The sequence below is a fragment of the Aedes aegypti genome, chromosome 1 (assembly GCF_002204515.2).
Source record: "Aedes aegypti strain LVP_AGWG chromosome 1, AaegL5.0 Primary Assembly, whole genome shotgun sequence".
NCBI classification, from domain to species: Eukaryota; Metazoa; Arthropoda; class Insecta; order Diptera; family Culicidae; genus Aedes; species Aedes aegypti.
Window position 1 is genome coordinate 293,277,533 of NC_035107.1, and position 21,739 is coordinate 293,299,271.

General features: G+C 39.9%; 1 protein-coding gene across 3 annotated transcripts in view; it reads right to left on the reverse strand.

The window, feature by feature from the left end:
* LOC5571436 (nucleolysin TIA-1) overlaps nucleotides 1–21,739 on the reverse strand; it is an 824,623-nt gene that overhangs the window by 752,983 nt on the left and 49,901 nt on the right. For 2 of the 3 annotated variants that reach the window (XM_021838196.1, XM_021838197.1), the window contains one exon: nucleotides 5,275–5,445. The exons of the other annotated variant lie outside the window; for it this stretch is intronic. In XM_021838196.1, coding sequence (XP_021693888.1) covers nucleotides 5,275–5,445 — 171 coding nt within the window. The remainder of the gene's footprint in view (nucleotides 1–5,274; nucleotides 5,446–21,739) is intronic. 3 annotated transcript variants of the gene reach the window in all.

The following is a 21,739-nucleotide window of genomic DNA, read 5'->3' on the forward strand; positions in this document are numbered from 1 at the left end:
CAAAAGGAAAGAGGAAGTAAACGAACAAAAGGAGTAAAAACAAAAAAAAGAAATAAAAAAAAAACAAGAAGGAAGAAATAAGATAGAGAACAAGAGAAGAAAAAGGGAAAAGGAAGTAAAGAAAATAGAAAGGATCTCCTCAGAATCTGAGAGGATTCTCTTCAGAATCCTGAGAGGATTTCTCCTCAGAATCCTGAGAGGATTCTCCTCAAATCCTGAGAGGATTCTCCTCAGGAAATCCTGAGAGGATTCTCCTCAGAATCCCTGAGAGGATTCTCCTCAGAATCCTGAGAGGATTCTCCTCAGAATCCTGAGAGGATTCTCCTCAGAATCCTGAGAGGATTCTCCTCAGAATCCTGAGAGGATTCTCCTCAGAATCCTGAGAGGATTCTCCTCAGAATCCTGAGAGGATTCTCCTCATCAGAAATCCTGAGAGGATTCTTCCTCAGAATCCTGAGAGGATTCTCCTCAGAATCCTGAGAGGATTCTCCTCAGAATCCTGAGAGGATTCTCCTCAGAATCCTGAGAGGATTCTCCTCAGAATCCTGAGAGGATTCTCTCTCAGAATCCTGAGAGGATTCTCTCAGAATCCTGAGAGGATTCTCCTCAGAATCCTGAGAGGATTCTCCTCAGGAATCCTGAAGGATTCTCCTCAGAATCCTGAGAGGATTCTCCTCAGAATCCTGAGAGGATTCTCCTCAGAATCCTGAGAGGATTCTCCTCAGAATCCTGAGAGGATTCTCCTCAGAATCCTGAGAGGATTCTCCTCAGAATCCTGAGAGGATTCTCCTCAGAATCCTGAGAGGATTCTCCTCAAATCCTGAGAGGATTCTCCTCAGAATCTGAGAGATTCTCCTCAGAATCCTGAGAGGATTCTCCTCAGAATCCTGAGAGGATTCTCCTCAGAATCCTGAGAGGAATTCTCCTCAGAATCCTGAGAGGATTCTCCTCAGAATTCCGAGGATTCTCCTCAGAATCCTGAGAGGATTCTCCTCAGAATCCTGAGAGGATTCTCCTCAGAATCCTGAGAGGATTCTCCTCAGAATCCTGAGAGGATTCTCCTCAGAATCCTGAGAGGATTCTCCTCAGAATCCTGAGAGGATTCTCCTCAGAATCCTGAGAGGATTCTCCTCAGAATCCTGAGAGGATTCTCCTCAGAATCCTGAGAGGATTCTCCTCAGAATCCTGAGAGGATTCTCCTCAGAATCCTGAGAGGATTCTCCTCAGAATCCTGAGAGGATTCTCCTCAGAATCCTGAGAGGATTCTCCTCAGAATCCTGAGAGGATTCTTCCTCAGAATCCATGAGAGGATTCTCCTCAGAATCCTGAGAGGATTCTTCCTCAGAATCCTGAGAGGATTCTCCTCAGAATCCTGAGAGGATTCTCCTCAGAATCTGAGAGGATTCTCCTCAGGGGAATCCTGAGAGGATTCTCCTCAGAATCCTGAGAGGATTCTCCTCAGAATCCTGAGAGGATTCTCCTCAGAATCTGAGAGGATTCTCCTCAGAATCCTGAGAGGATTCTCCTCAGAATCCTGAGAGGATTCTCCTCAGAATCCTGAGAGGATTCTCCTCAGAATCCTGAGAGGATTCTCCTCAGAATCCTTGAGAGGATTCTCCTCAGAATCCTGAGAGGATTCTCCTCAGAATCCTGAGAGGATTCTCCTCAGAATCCTGAGAGGATTCTCCTCAGAATCCTAGAGAGGATTCTCCTTCAGAATCCTGAGAGGATTCTCCTGCAGAATCCTGAGAGGATTCTCCTCAGAACCTGAGAGATTCTCCTCAAATCCTGAGAGGATTCTCCTCAGAATCCTGAGAGGATTCTCCTCAGAATCCTGAGAGGATCTCCTCAGATCCTGAGAGGTCTCCTCAGAATCCTGAGAGGATTCTCCTCAGAATCCTGAGAGGATTCTCCTCAGAATCCTGAGAGATTCTCCTCAGAATCCTGAGAGGATTCTCCTCAGAATCCTGAGAGGATTCTCCTTCAGAATCCTGAGAGGATTCTCCCTCAGAATCCTGAGAGGATTTCTCTCAGAATCCTGAGAGGATTCTCTCAGAATCCTGAGAGGATTCTCCTCAGAATCCTGAGAGGATTCTCCTCAGAATCCTGAAAGGATTTTCCTCAGAATCTGAGAGGATTCTCCTCAGAATCCTGAGAGGATTTCTCCTCAGAATCCTGAGAGGATTCTCCTACAGATCCTGAGAGGATTCTCCTCAGAATCCTGAGAGGATTCTCCTCAGAATCCTGAGAGGATTCTCCTCAGAATCCTGAGAGGATTCTCCTCAGGAATCCTGAGAAGGATTCTCCCTCCAGAATCCCTGAGAGGATTTCTCGCTCGAGAATCCGGTGAGAGGATCTCCCTCAGAAATCCTGGAGGAGGATTCTCTCTCAGAATCCTGAGAGGATTCTCCTCAGAACTCCGGAGAGGATTCTCCTCAGAATCTGAAAAGGATTCTCCTAAGAATCCTGGAAGAGGATTCTCCTCAGAATCCTGAGGAGGATTCTCCTCAGAAATCCTGAGAGGGATCTCCCCTCAGAAATCCTGAGAGGATTCTCTTCAGAATACTTTACGGAGATTCTCTTAAAAAACTTTGAGAGGATCCCTTTCAGTTCCCTAAAGAAGAATTCTCATCAGAACCTGAGGGATTGTCTTTAGAAACTCTGAGAGGAATTCGTTTTATGAACTCTGAGAGGACTTCTTTTTAGAATTCTGAGAAGATTCTCTTCAGTATCCTTAGAGGATTATCTTAAGGATCCTGGGAGGATTCTCTTAAGGATTCTGAGAGGATTCTCCTCAGAATCCTTGGAGACTTCTCTTCAGAATCTTTAGGAGATTCTCTTAAGAACTTTGAGAGGATCCCTTTCAGGTACCTTAGAGGATACTCTTCAAAATCCTGAGAGGTTTCTCTTCAGAACCTTTGGAGGCATCTCGTCAAAATCCTGAGAGAATTATCCGCATAATCATGGGAGGATTCTATTCAGAATCCTGAGAGGATTCTCTTCAGTATCCCGAAAAGATTATTTTTAGATTCTTTTTAGGATCTGTTTATAATCCTGAGAGAATTCTCTTCAGAATCCTGAGAGGATTCTCTTCAAAATCCTGAGAGGATTCTCTTCAGAATCCTGAGAGAAGTCTTTACAGAATCTTGAGAGGATTCTCTTCAGAATCCTGAGAGGATTTCCTCCAGAATCCTGTGAGAATTCTTTTAAGGAATCTTTAGAATACTTAACATTCTTGATATGGAATTTGAAGGTCATTATTTTGTTTTTTTATGCCACGTTTAATTTAGTTCTCATTTTTAATAAAACTTCTAGCATCAGTTATGCATTCTATTCATTTAAAGAATATTTCAGGCAAATCAAGTTGCAATGCTCCCACACACAAACACACAAAGACGACTAGGACGATTAGCAATTTCATGTCTCCTTCCTTGCATAGAGGCACAAAAACAAGTGGGTACCTACCTAGCTACCTGGATAGATGCAAATTCCAAATCCAGCAGAATCCGTTCGTGCAAATTCCACCCTCGGAAAAGTCACAACCATTGTTGTTGGCTCGAAATAATTTGCATTCTTCACTTTGCATCTCTCATTTAGTAGAGCTTTGCCTCCACCGAGGGCGTGTGTTCATTCCAAACCCGTTAGGGTAGAGCGGAGAGGGTCGAAAAATGTCAATGATATTCAATTGGTAGTTTTTTTTTCTTTTCAATTTTGATCGTGCATTACAATGCACTTATATTCCAAATGCTTATTAATAGAAATTTAATCATCAGAGTATCGCCCCAATTTCCTCTACACCGCTTCCCAGCAGCCTCTGCACCAATGTATACACGTTTTCTTTCCTTCGCTTGAAACACCACACAGTGGGCAACAACAAATCTAAAATAGCAAATTTATGGAGCTGCAGGTTTGCAAACGATCGTTAATTGTAAAATGAGAATTGTGAGAGATTCTGCCTGGGGAATGCCGGCTATAAAAAACTTAACTGTTCGACTGCCTGCTTCGAGTTTCATCAATTTGCGCGAAGGGAACTCCTAAAAGAAAGACTCATGGTTGTCCCTGCAATTTGCACATACAAACTTATTGGTAACTTCCTTCACAAGACATACGTCCTTAGCGTGAGAAGAACCTCCGCAAATAATGCATTCAGCATCAATACGGCAATGTTTTGTTCCATGACCCCACTTTTGGTATCGACTGCATTGAGTTGGGTTCTGGAAACTTTCTCCAGATTTCTGCAAATGTTCTCATGTCACATGGACATCGTCTAGCTTTTCTAAAGCTTCAATATTATTAAGATCACATTTATAAAAGTGAACAAGATAATATTCTTGAGAGAACCCTTTCAAAATGATGCTAGGTTTGGTCCTTTTTTTCATAATAAACTGGGGAAAATCCAAGATAATAATTTATTCTACATATTTTTCTCTTCAGGTGACTTATAGTCACATAAGAGACCTTTCAAGAAGACTTTGAACTAAACGCTACAGTCTCTTTTTTTGTGATTTGGAAGGAAATTTTGATTCCCTCAATGGAATTCAAGATCTCCTGTCCAAAATCCCAGATTCTGAACAACCGACCACGATTGGCGGAACACTTTGTTTCCTCACTAGAATCAAAGAGCCTGGGTCAGAGACTGCTTCGATTTCATGTTCGGAAAATTTGTCTAGAGCATCAAACTGATTGCTGATTTTGTTGCAATTATTGCTGTTTGCATTTGAGCTGCAAAGCTTGACTAAACATCCTCCAAATGCGGTAACACAAAACAATCAAAGGACACCTAGCAACGATATTCTTGATCACCGCCGACTTAGCAAGAAAAATGTATCTTTGACATCGCAGTTCTTGTGGAAAATCTTACCGCGTTTGGTGTTCCCGCATTTGATATTTGCATTTCAAACGCACACAGCAATATCAACATTAAATATTTCACCCTTGGAAGAAAGTGCGCATTCTGGAGAATCGTTCTTTCATCCATTATTGTCGTGTTTAGTGATAGGTTTAAATCCCACTTTTTTGGAAGGAAATTGTGGATTCAGAGATTCACCCTTCCTTTTATTCGTGGCTGAAACCATGTTTAGTGAATAAGCGAAAGAAGATATGATCTTCTCAGAGGGTTCGGTCGAAGTTTTTGTATGTTAGGAAAGATCAGCGGTGTTTGTACATTTTTCCCACTGTGCACCGGAGAATCCCAGTGCAGTGGCTGCGTCATCGCTCGCGCCTCCACTACCGTTGCGTCTCACTTAATTAGAAAATTCAAATTCAAATATTTACCTAAGTTCTCATTGGAACCGTGGTGTCGCACCGTCGTCGTGATGCCCATGCCCGCCGTCGTCGTTGTTGCCGCTGCCGTTGCCGTCATCGAGGACGTCTTCCAGGGCATCTTGACGACTGCGTTTCCACTGCTTGCCGGGGGCAGATGCCAGTGGTACGACGAGGACATTTCTGCCGCGAGGAAAAACGGACCAATTTTGAATCAGTTTCAGTTTTTAGTCAGCAGGATTCAGGATTCGAGAGGAACGCGCCACCGTGCGAAATAAGACACACGGAAGATGACGACCAAGAAAAAAGAGAGAGAAAAGAAAAAAAAAATGCTCGAGAATAGTTCGCTTTGATTTTTTTTGTTTCTTGGCAGTTTATAAATTTTCTTGGCAGTTTATAAAGTTCGTCTCGGGGAGAAAGAATCTGTTTATAAAACCTCCCATCGGGAGTGGAGGAAAACACTGAATGGAATGCAATATAGTTCAAACTTTGTGCAGTTCTAATTTCAAACAAACAAATCAGATACTTAAAACAGAGAAGGGCGTTAGACAGAGATAAATTTTGCTTATATAAAGCGCTTAGAGGAAAATAACGAAAAGCAAGCAGCACAATTTGCAAATTCAGAAAGAAAAATCCGAAAACGACACAACACGTCAAAATAATGAAACACTCTTAAACAATAGGTTCATCACTTACCTGAAACAAAAGAAGTTCGAAAATCACAAAAAAAAAAGAGAAAGAAAAAGCTCAAAATTACTTTCCCCCTTGTGCAAACAGCCAGCACACAAACACATGCACACAACAGTTCGTATCTACGATCAAAGCTTCAACGGGCATTGGGGAGTATCGTAAAAGGAAAACAACATGCCAATTTTGTATCGCTGCCAAACGCCCCTCCCCCTTCCAAGATCTCGTTGCTGTCATCCCCAAGAGGGAAGACAGGTTGAAAAAAAAAGCGCAGTAACAAATGCAGTACAACGAGCGGTCCTCCAAGGATGCCAGGTGGTTTTATTTGGGAATGAGCAGTGTTCGCTCAAACTTGAATCCGTTTTACGAAAGTTATATAAATATAGTGTAGAATTCATTGAGGATTCTGGAGCAGATTGTACAAAAAAAACACCAAAAAAAAATTGTCCAAAACTCCATGGATAGTGATTGGCCTAGTCCATTGATTCACTGCCCATAACTGCATATTTATAAATTTCGATAAAAGTAGGCATTGAGTAAAAGGAATACCAAGTGTGTATTTCATGGCAGTATGAGAGAAAACTAAAATTTCTAAAAGTTACCAGGAACTCAAAAGTTTTTATTTGAGGCTGAAATTTTGTACAATTCATATCGCATACTGGGTGAGTACTGAGAAAATAATTCTGTTAGAAATTTCATTGCTACTACATTACGAGGCTCATGTATAATTTCAATGTGACTGTTATGCGGTTACGATTACCAGTGTGACAAAACAACTTGGTATTTTTTTTTCGAATTTTCTAGAACATATTTCACAGATTTTAGTAGGTTGATCGAAAGTACTTATCATTTGATGACTCTCCATGGTATTAACTCGAAATTGTCAAAAATGTCGAATGTGACAAATATGGAGTTATGGGCAGTTCTGTAAACTGTCTGTGATGAGTTATTATACCTTTCTATGACATTTTTGAAAGATTTTCTTTCAAAAAAAAAAGAAGAAGTTGTTGTAGCCAACAACAAACAATCACTGTTGCCCAACCGACGGGAATCATGAGTGACCAGATGCGATCCACATCTACCGTAGTTAAAGTGGTCTTTTTCTGCCGCACGCATCTGGTCAGTCCGTCCCTATTGTTCGCGTACGTTCACATTTATGTTATGTACATTTCCCTAACGATCGCTTATCGCCAGCCAGCCAGCCAGCTAGCAGTCAGCTGGCAGTTGTAAATATACCGTCACGATCTATACATCGCCGTGCGGCCGTATTAGACGGCAATAAAATTACTGTTTGTGTTCGCGTCGTAATAAAGTGTCTAATTGTTTCGTATCATGAACTGTTTAATTTGTGCTTAATGTGAAAACGAATTTGAAGTGCAGTGTCTGAAAAACCGTGAAGTTCGCGCGAACAGAAGTCTACAAAACTTGAGTTAGCATATCCAGAATAAATTCATAAGTCGATGCCAGTATTGTTTAAAAATTCAGAACAGATTCTTGTAGGAATCCATATGGGACTTTCATAAGAGTCAAGTACAGATTTCAAAACTTAAATAAAAGCAACCCCTCCAAGAAACCAAACAAAAACATATCTCCAAAATTTTCTGGAAGATTCTTATAATAATTGGAGGATAACCGTTTAGAGATACAAAAAACGATTCGTTCAAATCTTTGCAGAAGATAAATATGTGCAGAAGTTTTTAAGATTTTTTCAGAAAATACAGATACAATTCAATGAATTAAAAAAAAGGTTGTTCGAATGCTCGAATGCAGCGAGCATGTCTAGCTTATTCGGTAAATTTTTTTCTGTTTAAAATTAATGATATTTGAATGAATTGAATGAATTTCCTAACTTCTTCAACAATCATTCCGGGGCTGTTTTTTTTTCAGATAACGTATTCAAAGTACCTACAATTTCTCCAACGCACAGTGGTGCATCGTCATACAATGGTCGGACATAACTTCAAATGCGTCCCAAATCGCTTGCAAATGATAACCTATTAACATTCTTCGATATCCCGTTGGAAATAACCGTCCAATTGATAATTAGATTTTGTAGTAAAATTCTTCAAGATTTTTCTTCCAACCAAATAAAATGGCTTGATTCACATAAATATCGACTTTAATGCAAAAAAATGTGCATAAAACCTAACTAGATAACGAGAAGGAAACAGGGGGCAGATTTGAATGTTTAAATATGTAATTTATAATGAAAAATTGAAACGAAATTTTAACCTCTAGGGGCAGAGAGGGGAAAGAAAAAATATTAAACGTATGAATCATTCACCGCTTAAAAGTGGATGACTCATTATCCCAAAACACTTCACATAAAACAATGTTTTTTCTTAGAATCATGTAAAGAGGAACACTAAAATACAAGGAATTGCTTCGTAAATTGTTTCAAAAATCCTAGCAAAAATATTACTGAAAAGTTTATAGAAATTCCTGCAACTGTAAGTCCACACTTTTAAAAATTTGACCAATTTTGCTCTTAGAAATTAAACAGATTTTACAAAAAAAAATCTTCAGAATCCTGAGATTCTTTCAAGAATACTGATAGGATTCTCCTTAGAATCCGAAGAGGATTCTTCTCAGAATCCTAAGAGAATTCTCTACAGAACCATCCTGCAACTTAGGGGATTCTTCTCGGAATCCTAAGAGAATTCCTCTCAGAATACTAAGAGGTTTCCTCAGAATCAGGATTCTTTTCAAAGTCCTAAGAGGATTCTCCTTCACATCCTGAGAGGATTGTTCTTAAAACCCTGTGAGAGGATTTTCAAGAGGATTTCCAAGAGAATCCTGACATAACCCTCTTCAGAATGTTGAGAGGATTCTGTTCAGGATTTTGGGAGGATTAAATTCAGAATATTAAAAGGATTCGTTTCGGAATCCTAAGAGGATTCTGTTCAGCATCTTGAACTGTTCCTACCTGAACTGAGTATTTTTCTCAGAATCCTTAGAGGATTCTCCACAGAATCCTGAGAGAATTCTCCTCAGCATCCTGAGAGAATTCTCCTCATAATCCTAAGAGGATTCTCTTAAGAATACTGAGGGGATTCTCTTCAGAATCGCGAGAGGATTGTCCAAAGAATCCTGAGAGAATTCTCCTCAGAATCCTGAGAGAATTCTCCTCAGAATCCTGAGAGAATTCTCCTCAGAATCCTTAGAGGACTCTCCTTAGAATCCTGAGAGAATTATCACCAGAATCCTGAGAGGATTCTCCCTAGAATCCTGAGAGGATTCTCCTCAGAATCCTGAGAGGATTCTCCTCAGAATCCTGAGAGGATTCTCTCCAGAATCCTGAGAGGATTCTCTCCAAAATCCTGAGAGGATTCTACCCAGAATCCTGAGAGGATTCTACCCAGAATCCTGAGAGGATTCTCCCCAGAATCCTGAGAGGATTCTCCCCAGAATCCTGAAAGGATTCTCCCCAGAATCCTGAAAGGATTCTCCCCAGAATCCTGAAAGGATTCTCCCCAGAATCCTGAAAGGATTCTCCCCAGAATCCTGAAAGGATTCTCCCCAGAATCCTGAAAGGATTCTCCCCAGAATCCTGAAAGGATTCTCCCCAGAATCCTGAAAGGATTCTCCCCAGAATCCTGAAAGGATTCTCCCCAGAATCCTGAAAGGATTCTCCCCAGAATCCTGAAAGGATTCTCCCCAGAATCCTGAAAGGATTCTCCCCAGAATCCTGAGAGGATTCTCCCCAGAATCCTGAAAGGATTCTCCCCAGAATCCTGAAAGGATTCTCCCCAGAATCCTGAAAGGATTCTCCCCAGAATCCTGAGAGGATTCTCCTCAGAATCCTGAGAGGATTCTCCTTAGAATCCTGAGAGTATTCTCCTCAGAATCTTGAGAGGATTCTCCTCAGAATCCAGAGAGGATTCACTTCAGAATCTTGAGAGAATAATCCTCAGAATCCTGAGAGAATTCTCCTCAGAATCCTGAGAGGATTCTCCTCAGAATCCTGAGAGGATTCTCCTCAGAATCCTGAGAGGATTCTCCTCAGAATCCTGAGAGGAATCTTCTCAGAATCCTGAGAGGATTCTTCTCAGAATCCTGAGAGGATTCTTCTCAGAATCCTGAGAGGATTCTTCTCAGAATCCTGAGAGGATTCTTCTCAGAATCCTGAGAGGATTCTTCTCAGAATCCTGAGAGGATTCTTCTCAGAATCCTGAGAGGATTCTTCTCAGAATCCTGAGAGGATTCTTCTCAGAATCCTGAGAGGATTCTTCTCAGAATCCTGAGAGGATTCTTCTCAGAATCCTGAGAGGATTCTTCTCAGAATCCTGAGAGGATTCTTCTCAGAATCCTGAGAGGATTCTTCTCAGAATCCTGAGAGGATTCTTCTCAGAATCCTGAGAGCATTCTTCTCAGAATCCTGAGAGGATTCTTCTCAGAATCCTGAGAGGATTCTCCTCAAAATCCTGAGAGGATTCTCCTCAAAATCCTGAGAGGATTCTCTTCAGAATCCTGAGAGGATTCTCTTCAGAATCCTGAGAGGATTCTTCTCAGAATCCTGAGAGGATTCTTCTCAGAATCCTGGGAGGATTCTCCTCAGAATCCTGGGAGGATTCTCCTCAGAATCCTGGGAGGATTCTCCTCAGAATCCTGGGAGGATTCTCCTCAGAATCCTGGAAGGATTCTCCTCAGAATCCTGGGAGGATTCTCCTCAGAATCCTGGGAGGATTCTTCTCAGAATCCTGAGAGGATTCTTCTCAGAATCCTGAGAGGATTCTTCTCAGAATCCTGAGAGGATTCTTCTCAGAATCCTGAGAGGATTCTTCTCAGAATCCTGAGAGGATTCTTCTCAGAATCCTGAGAGGATTCTTCTCAGAATCCTGAGAGGATTCTTCTCAGAATCCTGAGAGGATTCTTCTCAGAATCCTGAGAGGATTCTCCTCAGAATCCTGAGAGGATTCTCCTCAGAATCCTGAGAGGATTCTCCTCAGAATCCTGAGAGGATTCTCCTCAGAATCCTGAGAGGATTCTCCTCAGAATCCTGAGAGGATTCTCCTCAGAATCCTGAGAGGATTCTCCTCAGAATCCTGAGAGGATTCTCCTCAGAATCCTGAGAGGATTCTCCTCAGAATCCTGAGAGGATTCTCCTCAGAATCCTGAGAGGATTCTCCTCGGAATCCTGAGAGGATTCTCCTCAGAATCCTGAGAGGATTCTCCTCAGAATCCTGAGAGGATTCTCCTCAGAATCCTGAGAGGATTCTCCTCAGAATCCTGAGAGGATTCTCCTCAGAATCCTGAGAGGATTCTCCTCAGAATCCTGAGAGGATTCTCCTCAGAATCCTGAGAGGATTCTCCTCAGAATCCTGAGAGGATTCTCCTCAGAATCCTGAGAGGATTCTCCTCAGAATCCTGAGAGGATTCTCCTCAGAATCCTGAGAGGATTCTCCTCAGAATCCTGAGAGGATTCTCCTCAGAATCCTGAGAGGATTCTCCTCAGAATCCTGAGAGGATTCTCCTCAGAATCCTGAGAGGATTCTCCTCAGAATCCTGAGAGGATTCTCCTCAGAATCCTGAGAGGATTCTCCTCAGAATCCTGAGAGGATTCTCCTCAGAATCCTGAGAGGATTCTCCTCAGAATCCTGAGAGGATTCTCCTCAGAATCCTGAGAGGATTCTCCTCAGAATCCTGAGAGGATTCTCCTCAGAATCCTGAGAGGATTCTCCTCAGAATCCTGAGAGGATTCTCCTCAGAATCCTGAGAGGATTCTCCTCAGAATCCTGAGAGGATTCTCCTCAGAATCATGAGAGGATTCTCCTCAGAATCCTGAGAGGATTCTCCTCAGAATCCTGAGAGGATTCTCCTCAGAATCCTGAGAGGATTCTCCTCAGAATCCTGAGAGGATTCTCCTCAGAATCCTGAGAGGATTCTCCTCAGAATCCTGAGAGGATTCTCCTCAGAATCCTGAGAGGATTCTCCTCAGAATCCTGAGAGGATTCTCCTCAGAATCCTGAGAGGATTCTCCTCAGAATCCTGAGAAGATTCTCCTCAGAATCCTGAGAAGATTCTCCTCAGAATCCTGAAAGGATTCTCCTCAGAATCCTGAGAGGATTCTCCTCAGAATCCTGAGAGGATTCTCCTCAGAATCCTGAGAGGATTCTCCTCAGAATCCTGGGAGGATTCTCCTCAGAATCCTGGGAGGATTCTCATCAGAATCCTGGGAGGAATCTCATCAAAATATTGAGAGGATTCTCTTCAGAATCCTGAAAGTTTTCTAATTAGAAACCTGAGAGGATTCTGTTCAGAATCCTCAGAGTATTCTATTCAGAATCATTGGAGGATTCTCCTCAGAATATGTTCTGAGGAATTTCAATATAAGTTTTAGCTTATAGCAATATCTAAGGATTCCGACAAAAAATATTCCTGGAATTAAAATTCGTTCAAAAATTATACTACTAACATCTCTAAGAATAGTCTTAGGCACAATTTGACCATGAAATTGACCGATTGTTATTATTGCAGAAATTTCTTCAGGCAACTCTTTGGGCTTCTTTCAGAGATTTTTCGAATAAAATATTCTACAAACTCTCTCTGAAGATCTCTTCAGGACTTCTCAAAAATTTCCTAGCAAATTCAGGACCTTTTAAAAGTTTGATAAGAAGTAGCTCTAGTGATATTATTTAATTTCAAACAAGAATGGCATCTTTAAAACATATCGCATTGATTTGTTCAAAGATGCATTGGAAACAATTTCAGATATTTTTCCCAGGACTCTATCTAATACTTACTTCTGATTTCAATATCCGGTCTTAGAACACCAAAAATTCATTAGCATAGTTCAAACAAAAATTCTCACCATTTTGCTTCTTGATTTTCGCAAGTTTCTACAAGAGATAATAAAACGAAAACATGAAAATAAAACCCTAGAAGAGTTCCTGAAAGAATTTCCGCAGTATTTTTAGAAGGAATATCTTGAAAGCTACCTGCATCGATGAAATTATTATTGTCATTATAGAAAGATTGTGGCAGAGTCTCAGGAAAAAAAATACCCGGAATAATACCTCAAGAAATTTTTCAATTGTATCGCAAGAAAAACATGGATGAAATTTGCCACAATTCCCTGAAGTTATCATAAATTTCTTCCTGAAAATACATTGGCAATATCTTTATCGATCCTTACAGGTATTCTAATTGTGATTCATGAAAGAGTTCCAAAAGAAATATTCAAGGGCATCTGTTGCAACTTAGCTAGAAGATAAGCCGAAAAACAAATCCTGAGAAAATCTCTTGAGGAATCCCAAGAAATATTCGTTTGGAATTTTCTGTTGAATTCCTTGGAGGAACACATGCGAGAGGACTGGAGAGATTCGGGTGTTATATAAAAAAATTGTAAATCTCATCGGGGCACCCCCTAAATATGTGCCTTGGTTGGGTGACAAAACGTCGAATGCCAAAATGTCGAAAGGACAAAACGTCGAAGGGACAAAACGTCGAAAGGACAAAACGTCGAAAGACAAAACGTCGAATGCCAAAATGACGAAAGCTAAAATGTCGGCAGGACAAAACGTCGAAAGGACAAAACGTTGAATAAACGTTGCATGCCACAACGTCGAAAAGAACAAAGGTACCCGAATGTCTTCGAAATTTTCCTAAATCTCAGGCTACAGATTTTTTTTCCAGTTCGGTTATTCACTTTTTGAAACATTCATTTGATGGGAGTCTGTTATGGAAAAATAGTAAAAAGTAATAATATTTTTTTATAAGATTTCTTGAAGACACTTCAACCGATGTGTATGATTTATTAAAAGAAGCTCTGGTATTGTATAGCCCACATTTCATTTTTTTTATATTGATTAAAACAAAATTTTGTCAAAAGAAATTTTATACAGGGAATATAAATCCCCTGGAAAAATCGGAAAAAATAAATACATTGTTTTCCAAAGATATCTACGGGATACCATAATTTATAGCTGGTCTTAGAAAGGAAAGTAGAAAAAAATAAATAGCCAAGTCTTGTCAGAATTGTTAAGGTATTTTTTTTTCAATTTTTGAAACTATAAAACAATTATTGGTGTCTCTGATTAAAGTGCTCATTTTGAGATTCTCTATACAAAAAAAAATCAATGCACAGAAGTCATTTCAAAAGTTCATATAAAAATGTACTGGATATCCTGATGAAATATATCTATTTCTGAAAAGCAAATCAATAAATCGATTCAATTGTACTCATCCGACAAAAGAATGAGTATTTTTTTGAAGAATAAAGAAATGGCACACACTAAATGTCGAAAATCCAGTCAATTTGATGAAATTAATGTTACTGATTTGTTGAAAGAAGAGCGAGTCATAAGGTGCGGCGAAAGAAAGCTTATCATCTTTTTCATCTTCAATCTGTCTTATTCTTAAACAGGCTTGTTTTGTCTTGTGTAATTTCCTTCTCATTACCTCAGCAATTAAGTATAGCCATAAGAATGTCACCTTACCTCCTTGAACATGTCTTCATTATCGAACATTATCTCAGGCCTCCATTTCAGTTTCCTTCTTAAAGTGCTTCACTGCTTCTTTTCTCGCCAGAAATGACATTTTTTTGAAAAATTTGTCCCACGATTACTTTGATGAAAATTGTAAAGTTTTGTTTTCTCAGGCCGCGCCGATCGCATCGCAACCATTATTTTCCATAGAAACGCTTGCCAATAACAATCGCTAGAAAAATGACTGCTTTCGACGTTTTGTCCCTTTCGACGTTTTGGGATTCGACGTTTTGGGATTCGACTTTCTGGCATTCGACGTTTAGGGTTTCGACGTTTTGTCTTTCGACATTTTGTCTCTAAACCATGTGCCTTAGAGCTCTCTCAAAATGTTAACTCAATTGGTTGCTCCACCACCTGGCGCATTCAGTTCGAAGTTTGTATGGAATATTCGTTTCAGATATATTGAAAATTTACCCTTTGTCACTGTTTCGTTCCGTATACTAGTTGATCGCGTTCAATTGAGCCCAGAATGACAAATTCATCAGTTGACACCCTAATGAACATAGTTGCAGAAGGTTGTATCTAGATTTAAGCTCATTTTAATTAATCTTTCAGTTGTTGAAAGTTAGGCTTAGATCAGCACTCCCGTACAATCACATATTTGCATGCGCCCGCAGCTCGTCCAGCGCCATAGATAGCTATGATGCGCTTAGTGGCTACCACCAAACTATGTTGAAGAAATCTTAAACAGTATTACAAATCTACTTCAGATAGTTGAAACACCAACTTTCTCAATTTTAATCATGATACAACCTTCTACAATATTGTTTGCTATGGTGTCAAGCAGTGTTTTTGATATTCTGGGTTCAATTGAACGTTATCAACAATTTTCCAGAACGAAACATGGGATGATGTGCTGTTTCCCATATAATTGAGCTGAAAATCTCATACTAACTTCAATTCAATTGCGCCAGCGCATGGAACGACCAAATGAGCTAAAACATACAGGACATTTCTCTTTAATCTTAAGGAATAATCCCGTGTAATTATACAACTTTATTTTTCTCCCATACTGAGCTGGGCCAGTCTAATCCATAAATACCCGTGAACATATTAAAATATCCTAGAATACTCAATAGCATCCACAAATACCCCTCAATACATCCATATAATCGGTTCCGGGTATTCTGATCGAACGCCATTTAGCCGAAAGCGTTTAATCCCCAATCTGTAGAAGATCAAGATAGGAATTTGAGATAACCCGGAATTTCCGACAGTATTGACGAAAAGATTTCCGGAGAACGAATCTTCTTGAAAAAGGTTGAGAGAAGTTTTAACGGAATTGTCGAGAAAAAAATTCCAGAAATATTGCCAGAATTGTATTCCTAATTTGATATGGTGACCATCCGTTCGGATTAAGCAGGACATGATTCGATTTTAAGCATTTTTCGATTTTTTAACAAATCCGTTGTATTTTACTCATTTATGTACAAATGAATAAAATTTTCTTATTTCCAAAGTATAATTCAATGCCTTCTTCAAAATGGTGCTTGTTTTTGTATGAAACTGGGAAATACATAGAAACCATTTATGAAAATTTGCCACAATAAATCGGGTTGAAAGTCATAGCTTTGCCTTATGAAACCAAAATTTGAAAACAAAAAATATTTCCGCGGCAACCTAGAATCGAACCAAGAATCTTGCGATCGATAGGCCTATGCATACACCACGTGCCTTTCGACGCCTAGATGTGAAGTGATACTAAAATGATACATAAATCGTTCGTGCTGCAATAATCGTTCCACCTTTCTTGAGACAAAATGTATGAATTTCGATTGTCTAGTTCACAGCTCCAAAATCCAAACCACCATTCTATCAGTATTTCTTTTCTTACAAAAATTCTTTTGGATTTCTCCAGAACTAGATTCGATTATCATAAATCTATAATACTTTAGCATAATTCAAATATATTTTAATGATTTACGGTGAAAACTAATGACTATTAAAACATACCGAAGTGGTCGAAATTTTGCACATGTGTAATTTTGAAAAGATTCTTAAAATAGGGCGGTAAAATTTGAATTACAGTATTCGAATACGAATTAAAGGACAGTTGCCTATAAAAGTTTAACTTTATGTTGACACCTTTATCCTTGTCCAGTATACCGAACGATTTTCTTCCCTCAAATCTGGCATCCCTGCCATCGTTAGAGCCGAAACAGATTCGAACTAATGGCGTGTAGCGAGCTTCTCGAACCTGCCACACCCCCTTTCCTATACACGATTCCTGCCCGCCCCATCATGGGACCGGACACTGAGCCCGGCGTTGAGCCCATCAATTGCGAGCGCGCTTGTAACGACCAGACGAAAAATAGGCAAAAAAAAAGCCGATGTTATCTTTAATGAACATCGGTGGAATATCGAACGGGAACCAGAAGTCAGGATCGGAGAGAGCGAATAAAAAAGCCCGTCCGCTTCGATGTGGCCCGTCAAGTGAGCAATAACGAGAGTTGCAGCTGAAGCCAAGGCTGGAATTGACTGACTGACTGGGTGACCATTGTCATTGCACAGTGGTTCTGTGCAGAACAAATGTCAAAGAAAGGTCTGAGTTAACACTGTGGAAGTGTTCATAAGTCAAGAAAGCTGAGAACCTCTACCCGAGTTGGGAAGTTATGCCAGAAGGAAGAAAAAGAAGAACTTCAACCACTGTGCATCGTCGGTAAATTGGCAGTCCTGGCAGCCAGTAGTGTGATGGGTCCTCCTGCTTGGCTTCATAGGGTACTTGGGCGTGGAAGGCGGCGGTGAACGTTCAATTGTCACAGTAGGCGTGGGATTACAGTGTTCACCCTTTTGCGTTGATTGTTTTCGATTTGGTAAGTCTGGTCGCTGTGGGACAGATTTACATGATGATTGGCAACAGCCAGCGTTGCACACAATGCCCGAATGTGACGGAGAGGACACTTCCTTTTGTGAAAGTCAATGTTTAGCAGGGTATTCAAAAAATCAATACAATCTTGCAAGAAAAAAACTGTCAGATTTCTCACAATAATTGTGCCCTCTTTTAATTTGGGCTTGAATTTGGTAAAAAGATCATAAGAGATACTAAGCAGATGAAAATCTAGCGACGAGAATGTAGAAAAAAGCCATAATCTTGACAAGAGCTGGATTCTGTTGAAATCCTAAATAGAATTCTGTCGGTATTTGTAATAATATTATGTCGGAATGCTGAACAGGATTATGCTAGAAAACTGAACAGGATTCTGTCGAAATACTCAACACGATCCTGATCGAATCCAGAACAGGATTCTCTTCGAATCTTGAGCAGGATTCTGTTCGAATCCTGATCAGGAACCTGTTCGAATCCTAAACAGGATTCTGTTCGAATCTTGAACAGGATTCTGTTCGAATCCTGAACATGATTTTGTTCGAATCCTGAACAGGATTCTGCTGAATCCTAAGCAGGATTCCGTTCGAATTATGAAAGGGATTTTGTTCGATTACTAAAAAGTATTTGAGTTAAACCCTGAGTTCTTGTTAAACCCTGATTCTGTTCAATTCTTGAACAAAGATTTATGTTTAAATCTTAAAACGATTATTTTGGAATCTTCAGCAGGTTTCTCACAGAATCATTAATGTGAATTGTATTAGTGTTTATATTAGTGTTGATATTTCTAAACCATATAATTTCAGTCCTCGCGTGAATATTTGTAGCTGATTTGTTGACTGACCCTTCCACTCTTCCTTCTGTGCATATATCTTTCCATTACACTCAAGAAACAATCATAATTAAACGCTCTGACGACTGCAGCAGCCCTTCAAGTCGAACCAAGAAAATTAAATGTCCAACTGTCGAGTCGAGAAGAACTGATGAAGAAACCACCCAGTCAGGAGCTTGGGGAGCCCCATTTTTAGACTCCCATTTCAGTAATAACGATAATAATAGGGACAATAATGGCCTCTCGCGTTCGCGCGTCTTCAGACATCCCTCCGATGGAAAAGGCGCTCATTGTGTTCGAGAACAGGACCGCAAACGATTGGACCGACAGACAGACAGTCAGACACGACGAAAGCATCTTAGACATTCCCGGACACACAATCACCATCACATTTGGCGGAAATGGGGTTCCCCCTCGGGAGCCTTCCAAGCGGAACAATGGAAAACGAAATGGAGCCTCCCATAATAACCTTAATTAAATCAAATTTAATTAAATGTGATAATGAGTAATCAGGGCGAATAATAATTAAACGGTAAATTTATTTCCTTGTTTGTACCGAGGCTTTTCGGCGTCGAAATTACCGGTGAACCTGTGCGACTCCGCAACACTCGAAAATTGGGAATTATTTTAATTAGCAAAAGTGAGAAAAATGGCGTCCTCCGTCGGCCCCAAAGTAAACACATTTGTCATCCTGTCGACGCACAGCGGAAATAAAGTTTGACTCAACATCTCGTTAACGGGAGGCCGAAAGTTTTTCCCGGGAAACCTTCCGCACGCCGGGGAAAAACTCTCGCCTGGTCATTTATTATTCATACTCCATCATCTTAGGTTCCCCCCGAAAAGAGCTCGAAAACACTTCAAACACGCCCACCGAATCGAACTTTATGCCGACACTGCGACGAAAGACGGCAAAAACTGATCATCATTCATGTTTCCATCCGCGCGCTGTCGAACAGTCAATTGAGCACGAAGCTAATTCAGCCTAATTGAAAACTATTACACCCTTATAGACCCAATTTCGACGGATGCCGGCGTAGAAGATGGGCGACTATGGCAACTCTAACCGGGTTTTTGGGCAGCCACAAAAGCGGAAAAATAGGGCCAAATATCTTCATCCTTTTGGCCGACCAAGAAACCGATCCCGAACTGCCGGCACACATGCTCACGTCGCCGCGCAAACAAATGATGAATGAGTAGATGAGCACGGCCAAGTTTTGCACCTTGAGACATAGGTGGCGGTAGTGGTTTTCCAAAATGAGGGGCTAGAAAAGAAATTCATTCTGATTGGTTTTCTGCCAAGGAGTTAAATAACTCTAAACGTAAAACTTTGGTGAAATTGTGGAAAAATTTTAAATTATTACTAAAGTGTAATTGTTGCTTAGGTTCGTTACATGAACCACCATCTCTTGATTAAATCCTGATTTTGATCGATTTTTTTTTCAAAATTCTTAAAAGACGCTTTACACACTTCTGAAGTACCTCTCCATTTACTGGAGGACCGAAAGAGGAAAGAATATCTGAAATAAAGTTTTTTCCTGCTTCTGGGAACAAAACCTTTGAGAGAGGATCATTTTCCAGTATAAAGAAAAATATCAAAAATATTACAGAAAATTTTTCAAGCAAGTATCTTCTTAAGAGTATTTTTGCAATCTCTCATCGTAATAGGCTGTGTTTCATCACTCCAATCTGTCATAAAACGGCCTACTTTCCTGCATAGAGTTAGGTAGTGCGGTAATAGTCATTACGCAACTGAAACCAGTGCGGTAATGATTCATTACACAACGCTTTCTCATTACGAAACTGTTTTAAGTTGCGTAATGAATCATTACGCAACATTTTTTTTTTTCAGAAACTGTGAAATGATGGTGAAGCCATTCCGATATGATTTCTGATACCCTCAAGTAGTCTTCTACGAAATTGCAAAAAAAAAAAAATTGTACGCAACTCATTCTTCTTCTTCTTGGCATTAACATCCTCATTGGGACAGAGCCTGCTTCTCAGCTTAATGTTCAATGAGCACTTCCACAGTTATTAACTGAGAGCTTACTCTGCCAAATTGCCATTTTTGCATGTGTATATCGCGTGGCAGGTACGATTAAACTCTATGCCCAGGGAAGTCAAGGAACTTCCCATAACGAAAAGATCCTGGACCGACCGGGAATTTATTTATTAATATTTTTACGTAAATATAAGGATTTGTTTTTTGACCATTGTCAAATTGACCACGGCTGAAATCGGATTTTGAGTTCCTATACAAATTTTACATGCTCAAGTTTAAAATTTCAATTTGAATAAGTGATAGTCTAATCAATTATCATATCGTCGCTGATAAATACATTTTTCCAGATTTTTACTAAACGCACTTTCTGTCATAGAACAATTTTTGTCAAACAAAGTCGCTCAAAAATAACGCGATTTGTGCAAGACTGATAAGCGTTGCTTCAAAAAAATGTTACGTAATCAACACATTAATAAATAAATTATTCATTAAAAAATCCCAGTCTATTCTTGTTGGACACAGTAATCAAATGTGTAAAAATCAGATTTTTATCTTCATTAGTCTTGTAAAGGCAGTATGGTGAAGTCGTGCCCATACTTTCTGGGACACCCTATTCATCTTTTGGAGAGCCGCATTTTCAAGCCTATGCAAATAAAATTTCCCTAGTTTCCTAAAAAAAAACTTTCTCCAGCTTGCAGAAAGAAGATTTTTCTAGGTTTTTTTTTTCAAAATGCTTTTTTTTCAGCCACTGGAAAGAAGCTAACTCCACTTTTCGGAGAAGAGCAATCGAAAGAAATATTTTCCAGCTGATTTTTTTTTATTCTGCAAAAACAAACACATTTCCAAGCTTCTGTGATATTTTTTCCCGAATTCTGGCGAATAACTATCTCAACTTTTTACCATTTTGAAAAGACCAGCTTTTCAGATTCTTTTGCAGAGTAGTTTTGAAACTTTCTTTTTGAGAGAAGCTTTTTATTATGTATAGAATGGAGCATCTTTGATTATTCTGAAGATATTCTTTTCTGATTTTTCTGTAAGAAACCGCTCTAGTTTTTACTTGAAAGATGCTTCTTTTGTGGAGAAACTTGCTAGCTTCTTCTAGCAAAAAAGCTTTCTTCTTCTACTTGGCATTACGTCCTCACTGGGACAGAGCCTGCTTCTCAGCTTAGTGTTCTTATGAGCACTTCCACAGTTATTAACTGAGAGCTTGCTTTGTCAAGTTGCCATTTTCGCATTCGCATATCGTGTGCCAGGAACGATGCCCAGGAAAATCAAGGAAATTTCCATTACAAAAAGATCCTGGACCAACCGGGAATCGAACCCAGACACTTTCTACATGGTTTTGCTTTGTAGCCACGGAATCTAACCATTCGGCTAAGGAAGACCCCAAGTAGCTTTCTATTGGAAATGAGTTTACAAGCACCTTCTGGAGATAAGCTTCCCAATTTTTGTGGAATGAAGGATTCCAGCATCTTCAGGGTAGAAGCGTTCTATCCATTTTCTGGAATACAACTCTCCAATTTCTTCTACATAGAATTAATCCTGCTTTTTTTTAGAAAAGCATTCCAGCTTCTGGAGAGAAACTATATAAATTCTTCAGAAGTGGAGTTTCCCACCTTTTTCTGAAGAGAAACTTTTCACCTACTTCA